Consider the following 13923-nt stretch of genomic DNA (forward strand, 5'->3'; position numbering starts at 1 on the left):
GGCAATAGTATATGTATGTATCGAAAAAAGCATCCAACAACATTATCTGACAATGACACGTTTTGTTGACCGACTCCTTTAAAATATCATTTGGCCTTTTTTCCTAATTTAGCAGTTTTGTTAGGTACGTTTATAATTTTAAAATTTAGATTTGGCAACCCTGTGCAACATCGAATTGATGGATGTGACAATGATTACTTTTTGGCTAGATAGGTGTTTTTAAAAATGCATTTTCATTTAGTATCAAAGCATTAAAGGTTATGTCACCATTCTAACTCTAGTAATTTTTTTATTCTTTTTAGATCATGTGTTCTAAAATGTGACAATGCAAGAAATAATGTCAGCTGCAAAAGAAGTAGTTGTGCTTCTCAATCGGGATTTTAGAATATCTAGAAATATTCGCTTGAAATGGTATTTTGATCATTTGAACTTGCCTGCTTCAAAAGCAACGTCTCCTCATTCTCTAGACAATGAAATAAAAAGTAACAGTGATGGGTTGCAAGTGGTTTTTGTTTTACCATTTAATTCAGAGGAAGAAAATGACTTGTTCAAAGAAACTCTTTTCATTACAACAGACACAAAAATTACATTTTTATCAAGTGGTTACAGATTTGTGTTTGGTCTTGATTTGTCTGCATCACTTTTAAGGGTTGATACTTTTCAAAACTTTGTGATGTTAGAAGCTGTACTGGTAAATTTTCAAATGTGCCTTGAATCATTGTTGGAAAGTTATTCTATGGAAGAGGGAATCACAGTTAAGCCTGACATATACATTACTGTATTTGCTCAATGGCATGGTACAAAATCGAATGGCAGCTCTCAACAAGATTCAGAAAGAGTTTCACAAAAAGTATTGATTCAAGGGTGTCACTTAACAGAAGATATGATACCTATCATTCTTGAAAAGGTGAAAAAAAGTATTTACAACACAGTGAGAATGGATGAACCAGGTCGCCACAAGTCTGCTCTCCAAAATCGAGACGACATTTTGATAGGTATCTTAAGAACTGGGTTACTTGCTCTCCGACTTTTACCTTCTAACACAAGTTCTGGCGTAGTCATTATTACTGATGGAGTTTTAGGCGAACCAAATCCCACCAGCTTAGAGCGGTTATTAAGACAATGCCAAAACACAACAACGTCATGTTCTTTCATACATGTAAATCCATCTGCCTCACCTTTGTGTGACTTTGGTTGCATTTCTAATGTTGAATTGATGCAATTTATAGCTAATTCTACAAAAGGTCAATACATCAATGTGTTCAGTAGCTTGTCAAGTGCATCTGTGCAGAGCAACATTTACCAACAGGCTTTGTTGCCATGGACGTTTCAAGTAAAAAGTTCACTAGCTGTTACACATATAAACACATCAGTTGACATACTTTGTAACAGCTGCTCATCATTTGAACTTCGAAATGTACATGCTTCTCCAATAGATGACCCTGTTCTACTAATTCGCAAGCAAGATGAAAGAACGATCAAGGTTGATATAGTAACTGTGGTAAGTGCACGTTTGAGAGAAGGGTATGAGATCAAATCAACCAAGATTGTAAAAAACAAGCTTGAAATAATCTTAGTTTTGCAGTGGTGGAAAAATTTTACAACTGTAGAGTACAGGGTTTCCTCTGCATGGCCCATGCAGAAAAGCAGCTGCAAAGTTGAAGTGTACATTTCTGGGACTTACGAGTTTTTACTTGATGTAAGCAAGCATGATCAGTCCAGACACTGGACTCGTCCTAGAAAAACGATTGTCCATAGATTGTTGAGATTTTTTCAAGATCTCATGCACTCGGATCATATGCTTCAGTATCTGCGGGGCTTTACCACTGACCCAACCAACTACACCATTTCTGATTCCTTGCGTCAAGGTCAAACACTTTATTATTTACCACCCAACTCTTTTTTGTTTGAATTGTCAACTCAAGTGCAGCACATTCCTTCATCTTTTTCATCTTACTGGAAACCAATTTTGTCACTTGATGTCAACATATGGCAACAATGGCTACATATTCATCGGATAGAAGTTGTTTTGCAGCATGATGTTCCATTACCCAAACATCTGCATATGATATCTTCAAGTGGAAGACATTCCGTTCAATGTCGGGTTGCATTCAGTCAAATGGTATCAATGCTGAGAGACTGGTGCACATTTGTGTTGCTTGAAAACCATACCTATGTCAAGTTTATTTACACTTCTGAAAACGTTGAAAAACCATTTTCGTTTTTTCTTGTTAGGCTATCAACAAAATCCCCAGCAATGGTTTTAAAACTTGCATTTTTGATTGGATTGTCAGGAAAAGTTCGCAAACATTATGTGTGTGAACTTCGTGAACGAGTAGTGTCACTTGTGTTGCCGAATTCTGGGTCATCATCTGGCTCTAGCACTAAAAGAGTTCGTCATGCAAGTTCGAGACTCTCACCTAATGTAAAGCCTCATCGACCCTTTCATTCTGCCTCAGACAGACCATGTGTTATGGTTATGCACAAACCAGTAGACCAAGTCTTAGTTCGTTATGTGCAAGTACCTGAAGATTATTTGTCTAATTTTAGTCTTGGTAAAATATATGCTAAACCTCACAGTGATGTGAATGAGCAGTTTATCAGAATGAGAGACATGCAGTGGTACTTGCAACACCAGCGATATGTTTGGTCTCTCACAAATAATCTGTCAACTCCTTTGTCAATTGATGTTGCTTGTCACCTTGCCAGCTTGTTGTTAAAAATTCGACTGACAGAAGGATATCAAATTGCATATTCTTCTTCTGGCATGGTAAATTTAACCAGAGAGTTCCCGATGCAAACTTCTGCTTTATCCAATGAAGAAACTGTTAATGATTATTGTCTTGTGCAGTTTGTTATTTTTCCTCCAAAGTTTCAAGTGGAAGATAACTCCAACAGTGCTGAAGACACAGATGAAGAAGATGCCATTGAAGATTCACCTATCAATCAAAACGAGATCGTTTTTGCAGTAGAAGTTTGGGTAGAGCCACAGTATGGTTTCGTAAAACAAAAACATCATCAATCGACATCTACCTTTTACAATTCAAAAAGTGGTTCTCCCTCATCTCCACTGTACCAATCTGATAACTTAAATGAAGTGCCTTATTATGAGGGCCTATCTTGTAATGATATCATAACGAAGGTTCTGGAACAAGATTCTATTTGTGTTTGCAATGTTGTTACGTTAGAGCATTTGCAATTGATGTGCACTTCAAATGAGTTAGCACAGACACTGCCACAGAAAGGCCGTCCAAGCAAAACACCATCTTATGCTTCAACGCCTCAAGAATGCTCATCGCCATACCATGTTAATACTACAGCAACAGACCACCAAGAGGCAAAGGAGCAATTCAGACAAAGTGACTGTAAATGGAATCAAGGTTCTGATGGTGGGGCTCGAATGCAATACTTCCCTTGCATAGTTGACCTTGTGATGTTATTAGATCAGAGTCCTCGAATCAGACACCTCTTTATGACTTTAGCAAAAGAAGACCTTGAAATGAATGATGCTAATGCAACCTTATTTACAAACTTCCACAAATCTTTGAAATCGCATTGTGATTGTACCATTTCTTTGACCAAAAAAGATCAGGATTCCATTACAAAGCACATGATTTCCAGAAGAAATGGCGATGAATGCAAATTTGTCAATCATCTATTTTCAGATATGGGAAAAGTTTTGCAAGGGTCATGGAGCTGTTATCTTAAGCAAGGTGGCAACGGACAAGTGTTTGTGATTATTCTTCCGGCAACATACAGTGACTTTTTAAGTTTATTTTCTATTTTAGCAGAAGAGCCTGCAAAAGACACCAACTTTTCAAAGCAATCAAAATCAGCTTCATCTGAACCTTTATCCCCTAGAGTATCTGCGGCAAAACTTTCCACTCCTGAAAATGTTGACAGCGCAGATTCCACCAAAGTTCATCGTCGGTTGTCATTTAAACGCTTAGCGTCTTCTGGTGATGAATCAGCATCATTCCAGCCTAGCAACATCGATATCAGGGAACGGACTTTGCCAGTTTTTATTTACAATTGCTCAATGCAGATGCTGGTCAGTGGATTTTTGAACAGAGCAAAAAATTCCAGCCCTATCAAGTGGCCAGATTCATTACAAGATCACCGTGTGTACACTGATGACATTGCAGACATTCAAAGCTTTCGCCCCATCTTATCATCAAAGGATAGTCCCAGCACTCCTAAATCCGCTACTTTTGATTGTTCTGAGCAAAACGACGATGTGTTTTCTTTGACCTCTCCAGAGAATAATCATTTGCAAAATCTAGGGAGATCAGTTGTGGAATTTTATCACAGATCGTTTGTTGTCGGAGTTTTTTCTGCTGTTCAAGCTGAGACAAAGTCCCAATTCAGTACTGATGACTTGCTGATTAGTACTGATTATTTTTGTAATGAATCAGTGCATGAAATTGACATTACTGATTTTATTTTATTAAATTGTCCTCAAGTAACTGAATTCAAAAACCAAAATTTCAACCCATCCATAGCTGATATTGACCCTCAAACCACGGAAGCTTTCGAATCAGATGAACTTGATATTGAAGATATGTGTACAACTCGTGGGACAATCGGTCACAATGTTGTCCACATTGATGAACAACTTCCTCCAGCAGTATCACAAGACTTGGTTGAAGTTGCATGTGAAAGCACTGCAGCACAAAAAAATGTGGGTGTAATTGTTTCTAAAGCGGAAAACGACACATTTCTGCAACAAACTGGTGGTGATTCTTCTAAAGCTGAAACAGCTTCGTTCGTTCTTTCAAATTTTAGGAAAAGTGCTTTCACAACAGTTCAGCGTACTCTGCGATCAAGAGCATCAGAATGTGAAAATTTTAGTTTAATCAGTAGTTCTTCTGAAGAGGAGGCCATCGATGACAGAGAAGCTCGTAAAAAGACAGTACTGTTACACAAAAGGGAAAGAAAAGCTAAATCTACTTTACCTGTGAAAAGAGTTGCTAGCCATAAGCACACTTCTGTGTGTCTACCAGCTGGCTGGAATAATCTGCCAGAATTTCCAGTGTCTGTGTTAAATGTGCCACATACCAGACATCAATCTGGTTCAAGTGAACAAGTTGAAAGGTATTTCACCACCTTGCTGCAGTCTTACTGTCATGCTGTACCTGCAATTCCTTTTCTGTATTATGCAGTAAATGCAAACGATACAGTAGAGACACACACACCAAAACTGAGCAACCAACAAACTGAAAGTGACACAGAAGATGTGCAGTTTGTTTCTGATGCTGAATATGTGTCACATGAACTTCAAAATAAAGAAAGTGTAATATTGTCTGATTCTTTGACCCACCATTTATCTTTGCCCTGTTTTGAAGATAATGATAGTTCTATGTCATCAGAAAATGGGAGGGAGATTAATCCTCTTTTTTTGTACATGACATGTACAGTTCGAGACAAAAAAACTGGCAATTGTGGATCTACCCCAGTTAAGTGTCTCCCCATCAATTTGAAATATGTTCTTGAGTGTCTGGAAAAGCCATGTGAAACCATAGACCTGTCACAGATCAAGATAACCCTTGACCTAATTTGGATGTTTCTTCCACCTCTTCGTACATCAAGTTCTGTGCCAACATTGCCGCTAGAGTGTACCTCATTTGTTACTGGAATGAAGCACAGCATTGAGTGGCTATTGAATGATGAAATCATATCATCATTAAGAACCAGTGAACCAATCAACACAACGACACTAACAAAAGTGTCAGATCATGTCCGAACATCTGATTCCAGTAACTGTGTAATGTTCACCACACCACTTCAATTTATTTTTGGGGTTGAAAAAAGCAGGGAATTGCTATGCTCGGAATTTGAAAAACTTAAACTAGAAAACTATAAATTGAAAAAGGAAGGACAATTTTACTTCCTTAGTTTGGAAAGAGCCTTTTTGCCAATCTCTAACTCCAGCTTCATGAACGTGAACAAAGATAAAACCACTTTGTTGTCACAACAAGATAACGAGACAATGAAAGAAAAAAGTGTTCCTGAAAGTGGCGAAAATGCACGTGCGACATTCAATATATCGTTTTCACCAAAAGCAAATCCAAACAAGTCTATTTTTCTTCCAACCATTAATAGTGAATATGACAGCAATGGTATGCAAGCACCAATAGTGCAAAATGAGCCATCGAGCTCCATGTCACTCACTGCCATTGAATCGGATTGTATGGAAACCCCGAAGTTTGAATATAAAATAAAAAAGGCATCTTCATCAAGTGAGTTACTTTCTTGCACTGTATCTACACGCAGGTGTACTTCAGTGTCGTCCATTCCACTAGTTGCATCAACTTCCAAGGAAAGTTATCAACCAACCCCTCTGTCAGTTAACAAATCTTCGGTGAATTTTCCTACTACTCCATCTTCAGTGATTCATCACCAACATCTACGAATTTCCTTGAGTACAGGAAAAGATTCAATCGGGCACTCTCCTCTTAACATTCCTTCCAAAAACAAGCCGACATCTGTGCCTGTTACTCCACTAGACCACACCAACGTGGAGTCAGAAAAGTTTGTTTTTTCATCTAAAGGTGATGGAAGGCAAAGTTGCGGGTTGAGTAGAGATCCAGCATTGAGTCCGTCATCTGAATATTCTCCACGGCAATTTAGTCAAACAAGTTGGTTGGGATCAGGTTATGAAGGCGAAGAAAGTGATTGTGAAGATGAAGAAGATTACCGAGAGCGCCTTGAAGAAGGATGGAGTCAACTGCCTAATTTTTGGCTAATAATTTGCATTGAAGGTGACATTGCACGTGTTTCCTTTCACCGTCGGTCCAGTGCTAAAGTTATCAAACCAGTCGCACTGGAACATGATCGTATTTTTAAAAGTGTTTGTCAGAATCTTACTAAAGCATGCAGAGCAGTCAATCAGATTTTGCTTCTCAAAATACTTCATGACAGCAGGCTATGCCATTCTCTGCTTGTTGAAGAATCACCTGAAAATATATGGAAAAGAGATGATTACCCCATGATTTATCACAATCCCACCGCTGCTGATGGTCAAGTAGGTGAAGACACACAATCGAGGAGGAATGACTACCTTGCTGCTAATATGGATTTTCCTCCTGGATATTTTGAGTGTGTTTGTGTTCTGCAACAGTGCATCGTGCTTTATCACAGCATTTCCTCAGGCGGCAGTGGTGGTGCAAAAGCGTTTTCTGCATTGCAAACTGTCCGCTCTTTGATGAAAAACTTTACTGTTGTAAATCAACAAAACATGTTTGTTTACCAAGTGCCAGATGGGACTGTGTACTATTGCCGAATGTACGAAGAAGGGAAAAAGGCTGATTCCAATGGACGAAGATCGTCATTGCTCTTTCAAAACAATGAATCCAATACTGCCACTGCGAAGCAAGATTACACCAGTCAAAATATGTTACAGATTGAAAGTGAGCCAAAGCTTTTCATTTCATGGTATGGTGTTCATGCATTAACACAACAGCATTTACAGGCACTTGAAGAATTGAAAGAAGGCATAATAAGGAAGTTAAATGACGCTGCTCTTGACTGCATTACAGTGAGGCTAAACAGAAATCCCCAGTACAAACTGACACCAGCTGATGTGTTGTTGATTCAACCAAGGCAGTCTGATTACAATGATCATCTTGTACCTAAAGCACCCGATGACACAGTGTCTTTTTCACTTCCACCGGAGTTGGCAAATAAAAAATCAATGTCTTCTCTTGTCTATTACATTCATCAGAATCTCCTCCTGTTTCTTGTGTTACCAAGATATACTGAACCGAACTCTGCCCATTTTTTACCCCATTCTGTAAATGACTCTTCTACAAGACCTCTATCAACTGATTCTGCTATTCCTGGGAATCTTTATCTGTTCAGTGGGTTAAAAGAAAAGGGGAGACAAGGTCAAGGCATCGCCTGTGTTTGTTTGGATTTTAATTGTAAAAATGATTCAAGTGTACCCCCTCTTGTCTTTGATAGCTCCTTGAACATGAAACGGCTAAAGTCATTGATTGCAATCGAGAATGTGACCAACAACCTGGAGAATCAAGCAACTGTGTACTTCCACTTTTGGTCACGCGGTTCTGTAAAAGCAACTGATTTACATGACAAATTGCAAATGGCCGTTCAGCATGCAGTGTGTGATGCAATAATGGAGCAGCTTTTACGATTGCCATTTACCCCAATCAAACTTGTTAAAACAGACGCAATGAAAAACCTATTTGAAGGTACTGAAAAAAAAGAAACTCCGTTTTTGCAAAATTTGTTCCCAAAATTCGGAAACATTTCCAAAACACTTTCACAAGATTACAGACCGGAAGGTAAATCAATTCTTCCTGACTCTCTCTTGGATGGATTGTATGACAAGCTGGTGTATGCGTGGTTTGCACACATGAAAAGTATTTCATGCCCCACTGTGTCTGTGTTCAAGGGTGATTTCAAGAGCGTAATGAGTTTAGAGCAAGGCATTCAAAATATTTCAGATATTCTTTATTCTGTCTTGGTGGACTCAGAAATATTGACATTATGCAAGCCACAAAATTCTGAAAAGGAATGGAAGTTTACGAAGGACACCAACTCTGCAAGTTTAATGCTTGGAAAGTATTACCAGTGGATGCTTCTTTCTCGAAACTTCAACTTGTGGAAAAAAACAACTGGCGTGTTGCACAATGTGTTTACTCCTAATCCAGCTACTTCTAAAATTCAAAAATTTCTTCCTTTTGACAGTTCCATCAAGCCTGACGCCAGCCCATGTCCACAACACACTTTGGTCATGTCATCTTCTTTTATACCACGTCAGCATTTTGCTTACGTTACCACTGAAAACGCTTCTTTCAAAATATATCTGTACAACGTCTCTGATGACAAATGCAATAAAATCTCACAAAAACTCCATCATTGCACAAAATTTCACAACGCTAGGCATGATCTTTTACAAAATCTTACTCTTCAAAAGCTTGGTTTGTTTAAACACGTTTCACCGAAAGAAACTCATTCCAGTAAAGCACCAACTCACCACGCAAAATTTCCAGTTGATTTCCTCATTAAACACAACAAAGTGCCAGTCGTGGACAAACGAAAATTTCGATTCACTGCCATAGATCAAAACTTGGATGACCTTCTTCTAGACGTTCCTCATAGCCTTTACTTCGGGAGAAATGCTACAGAAGGCAATGACACTTTGTCACAGGTTGGCCATCAATGCACTGCCACTTTAAGGCACAAACGAGCGTTGAAAGATGCAAGAAAGCATTTAGATATTTTGTGGCGCAGATCATCCTCAAGTATTTGCAGAGTGTCTTCGGCGACGTTGGATGTTATTTTGTCATTTGCTCGGTTGATTCATAGTGCATCGTCACCAGTATTGCTGGATTCCTTTGTAAGGCAAGAGCATGTGGCTTTGTTTATGAAGGATAGATGTGTTCGTAGCAAAAGTGAACTAAATGAGAATACAAAACAACAAACTGTGCTTTCAAGAACAAGCTCTTTTCTTGGCACATACAGACGAAGATCTGGCGACTCATTGCACAAAACGTCTGAGAAATTGAACCTTGAAATGTCACCCAAAGAATCAAAGCCTGATATCTGTCGAAACAGTTTTGACTTTATGTCGAATAAATTTACTGAACTTTATGCTGAACACTGGAAAGGATTTGTAAAACTTGAACCGCAAATGGCTCCAGGGAATGTCGACAAAAAACCTGACTTAGTTTCTCAGAAAGACCAGCCCAGTTTTCTCACTGATCACTTCCTTTACCGAGCATTAGCTGGTGGCATTATTTTGATTGTGCACACTTTTTTACCTGATCGCTTTGATGTGAAATTGTATTGTATTGATATGTCTTCCTTGCATGAACAAACAATTCCCAGCAAACAGAAAACGCGATCGTTTTTTATTCGTGAATGTGAAAAGGTGAAGCGGCATATGGAAGTACACTTGTTTTCTTTGGAAATGCATCTCAGGTGTGTGCAGTGGTACCTCAATGGAAACCATTCTCTCATTAGATCAGGATATAATTTCATTGATTTGATGAATGGACTTACGGTGTGTTACGGAGCACTACTTGATGATTTTCAATCGCAAGTTTATCAGGGTGTCATCAGCATACCTTGCTCTCCAGTCAACTGTCACGATTTGTATGATTTCATAATCGAAAACGCTTCTGTTTTTGGGTTGAAGACTCTGTGTGTACGCAGAAGCAGTGGCCTAGCACCTATTGAACATATTTTATTCACTTCTGAGCAGGAGATTGGTGAGCACACTTTAGGGTGTTCTGCTGCATCACATGATAATTACAACATTTGTTCAATTGTTTCAAAAAGTGACAATTCTGAACCGAGTCATCTAAAGCTGTCGTATTTTATTTTGATTTCTCACAAGCGAATGCCAAGTGTTTCATCTGTTTCGAAGAAAAATTTTCCTGAAGCTATCATGAGCGCACAAGCTCAAATTCGTGCGCACTTTAAAACGCCCGATTCTCAACTGAGTGACATACCAGCTTCTCCTCAACAAAGCAAAAAATCTTACGGAAACGTTCAAGACGAATTATTGCCAGTATCGTTAATGCAAGAAGTGAGTTGTCCGTCATTTTTGGTTTGTGAAAAAACGTATCTAGAAACGATGTTGTGTGACATTGGATCAACTGCAAGGACGGAGTGTTATCGTCATCATCACTTGTGGAAGGGTTTAGTTCAAATGTGCAATGACAAGGTTTCTGGAAAGCCACTCAATCTCGTTGAGTTTCAAAAGTTACTAGATTGCATGGAACTTGTTTCCGCATCGGAGTTTGATCTCAACATTGGAGATTTGTTGTTGAAAAGGAAGAACATTCGTCAAGGTCAAAATGCGCAAAAACGTTTGTTGAAAAAGTTTTCAAAGGTCTCAACTACACTGTCTTCTTCAGACAGTGGCGTTCAACATGTTTGCATTTTGTCCCCTCAAGATGTGCATGTTATGGCCGTTTTAACTGTTGATATTAACAGACAAGACATTGACTTGTTTTTGGTGAAACCTCGTCCAGAATTTAAGAAGTTTCATACCGGAGACAGTGACTTTGCATGCAAAGAACTCCTTTTGAGTGTATGCGACTGCATTTCTAAAACCACGTGGTTATCCTGGTTGTAACGCGGCTTTAGTGTGTTATCACCATGCTATTTCGCACGCTTGACGTGATTACACATTTCTTTAAAGACGCATGTACAGTTTTTGTGCAATTCGTTTATTTTGAGCATCAGATTTTTTAGTTTTTGATTATTCCTATAGGCAGAGCTACCATCAATTTTTGTTCAAACGTCAGCACATATGTCACGTCATTTACTACCGTATGTTTTACCAGAAACAATATTAAATAAAATTCACCCAGTTGACTGCCGATGTACAGTGTACATATTGCGTTAAAATGGTTGTTAAATATCAGTCATTTGCAAGCGCTTTTGCATTGATTGAAAATACTATGTTGGATTTTCGTATGAGTATCTTTTTTCATTTCTTGTGTTCATTCTGCCTGTGTGTTGGTATTAGTGCGATTTTGTTGCAAATATTGGAGAACGACTGCATCTGCGGTATACAATATTTGATTCTGTGTTGTTACCTGTTTCTTTCTTTTGAGCAAAGGAAAGTCAACAACAAATGCGTCCCATCGAGATGAAATTATTTTTGTTCGGACGCTAAATTTTATTTGCCTTGTATACAAAAAGACATCGTGGGAACGAATGCATTCTTACTGCATATACTCAATTTTTGTCGTTTGACCTGTATATATACCCTATTTCGTTTGGATAATGAGAACTTTAATTGTGCGACAGTACCAGCCATTTTAATAACAAGTGTTTCGTTTCATGGAAAATGTACTGCTGTGATAAACTACGATACTCGGTGTTCCATTGATTGCTTCTAACAGGTATGTCATGCGCAGCTGGGAGGGCTGCTGGTGCCATTGTTAATGTGGCATATTAGTTAGTAGGACTATCTGTGCTAAATATGCACTCCAGAACAGCTGATTTGTTACATCCGTTTAATAAAAGTAATCAAAATATTTTATTGTGGTTGCGACAATTCTAAGTGTAACTTGCAAGTCAATATCAAGCGCAGCGCTGTCTGTATTTTCGAAAGTATGTTTTTTCTGTAATTTTTCTTTCGATGTTCTTAAAATATACGTTAGTCGACACGAATCAAACACCAACTGTATTTTCAGAAAAGGTTTGTCCGTACTGCATCAGAAATGGTGATTAGCCTACATTGTCTTTCATTACAACAAAGATTGCATATGTTTATAACGATTCTTCAGTGCTCTATTGCCGCATTTATGTTTTGGTAGAGGGATGACGCTACTGTTCGGTTGTTAAACAACCTAAATTCTGAATAATTGTGTTTTTTGTAAATTGTTGCTTTCTTGTGCTGTTTAATTTTAACGATTCGTTTTGTACGCGAACTTGCATTGCACGTTCCGCAAATTGTTATTTACATTGAGCTGAGACGCAAATTTGTTGTTCATGCTTTTGCATCATTTCTATCAAGTTGTTTATCGAACCCTTTCGTTTTGTTCGTAAGCCCAGTTTGAAAACAGCTGGACTTAGACTTGTCGAAAGCGTTCTTTCTGGTGCATACTTTATGTGGCTTGGCTTACTGTTTTGTGGTTTCTCTTTTGTGATTACTTTTTTCCTCCGTCACGATATGTTTTTCTATTTTTCTTTCTATGACTGTTTTGAGTTGTTTCAGGCTGGTAGGCTACATTGTATTTGTTTGAACTTATCGTATCCGCGCCTGTATCTAAACAGCCTGTAGCCTTGTTTTGGTTGCAACACGCCTTTAACTACCATTTTTTTTATTTTATTTTTCCTTTGATCTTAACGACATTTAATTGCTCAGGTTGACGTATTTTTGTTTGGAATTAGGCTTAACCAGCGCACAACGCTGTGAGGTTCAAACGTAAACTACTTCGACCACACTGCATTGAAAATATACATTTCTAGTTTTATCTTGTCTTTGTGTAAATTTGTTTGAAAAACACAAAAAAGTCCCTCATCAGGGACCACCTGTTTACTTTCTCTCAAAGTGCATTAATCTTCATCTTTATTCATTTATTGTGAAACGATATCCTGCGTTATCGTGTTAAATTGATTTTTTACACAAAATACAGCTATTAACTAGCATTTTTGGAGAAGTCATTTGCACTGCAAAAAGTCGAGACTTCTTTAATATTGCATTATTGTTGAGTGCATGGTGCAGCAGTGCTTACTAGCCCACTAAATTGTAATTGGATGCTTGCGTTCCAGCCCAAAGATAAAATTTTGGGGTGACAGTTGCTCCCCCGTAGCAGCGTAGCTACGTCCCTGCATGCAGCGTCTGATGAAATAAACTGGTGTTTTTTTTTCATAATCACAATTTAGCACATTCTGGTGCTCGAAAACATTATGGTACTGATGTGGTGTAGGCTATGAATGAATACGGCTCACGCTGAAAAAGCTTTGGAAAGCCCTGACTGATAGAAGTAGCCCAGCTGTTCATGTGCAAAAATTGTTATCGTCAATGTATGCTGCCTAGTGCCTATGCTGATCTTATACTGACTATCGTTGGCTGAAGGGTGTTTTTCTGAAACAAAAGGAAAAAAATTAAGAATGTCTCCCTCAAGTAACTTGTGCGTAGCCTAGCCACGCCATTCTACCTCCAATATGTTACAACCAGAGATGGTTGGTTTGAATCATTATATTCGGACTGACGAAGCCTTGATAGGTTATTCCTGGTAGTTTCGCATAAGTTACTTGTAGAGGACGCAGGGCCTGTTATGGAGATTGGCAGAGTGAAGTTTTCCGATTGTTGAAATGTTGTTGCCGGGGAATTATTCCATTCACTTGGTGCCGCTGAATGGACAGCAGCTCTGAAATGCGTTGCTGAAGCGCACACCCCGAGAGTCGAACCAGCGCCGCGTGATCTTGGCTCAA

The 13923-nt window shown here is 38.6% G+C and overlaps 1 protein-coding gene across 1 annotated transcript; it reads left to right on the plus strand.

Annotated features, from left to right (window-relative positions):
* The first annotated feature begins 337 nt into the window (after positions 1-337).
* LOC145768928 (KICSTOR complex protein SZT2-like) lies at positions 338-13396 on the plus strand. The gene has a single exon (XM_082580531.1). The coding sequence runs from the start codon at positions 338-340 to the stop codon at positions 11105-11107; it is 10770 nt and encodes a 3589-aa protein (XP_082436657.1). The 3' UTR covers positions 11108-13396.
* The last annotated feature ends 527 nt before the right edge of the window (positions 13397-13923 follow it).

This window comes from Aplidium turbinatum, chromosome 4 (assembly GCF_918807975.1).
Source record: "Aplidium turbinatum chromosome 4, kaAplTurb1.1, whole genome shotgun sequence".
NCBI classification, from domain to species: Eukaryota; Metazoa; Chordata; class Ascidiacea; order Aplousobranchia; family Polyclinidae; genus Aplidium; species Aplidium turbinatum.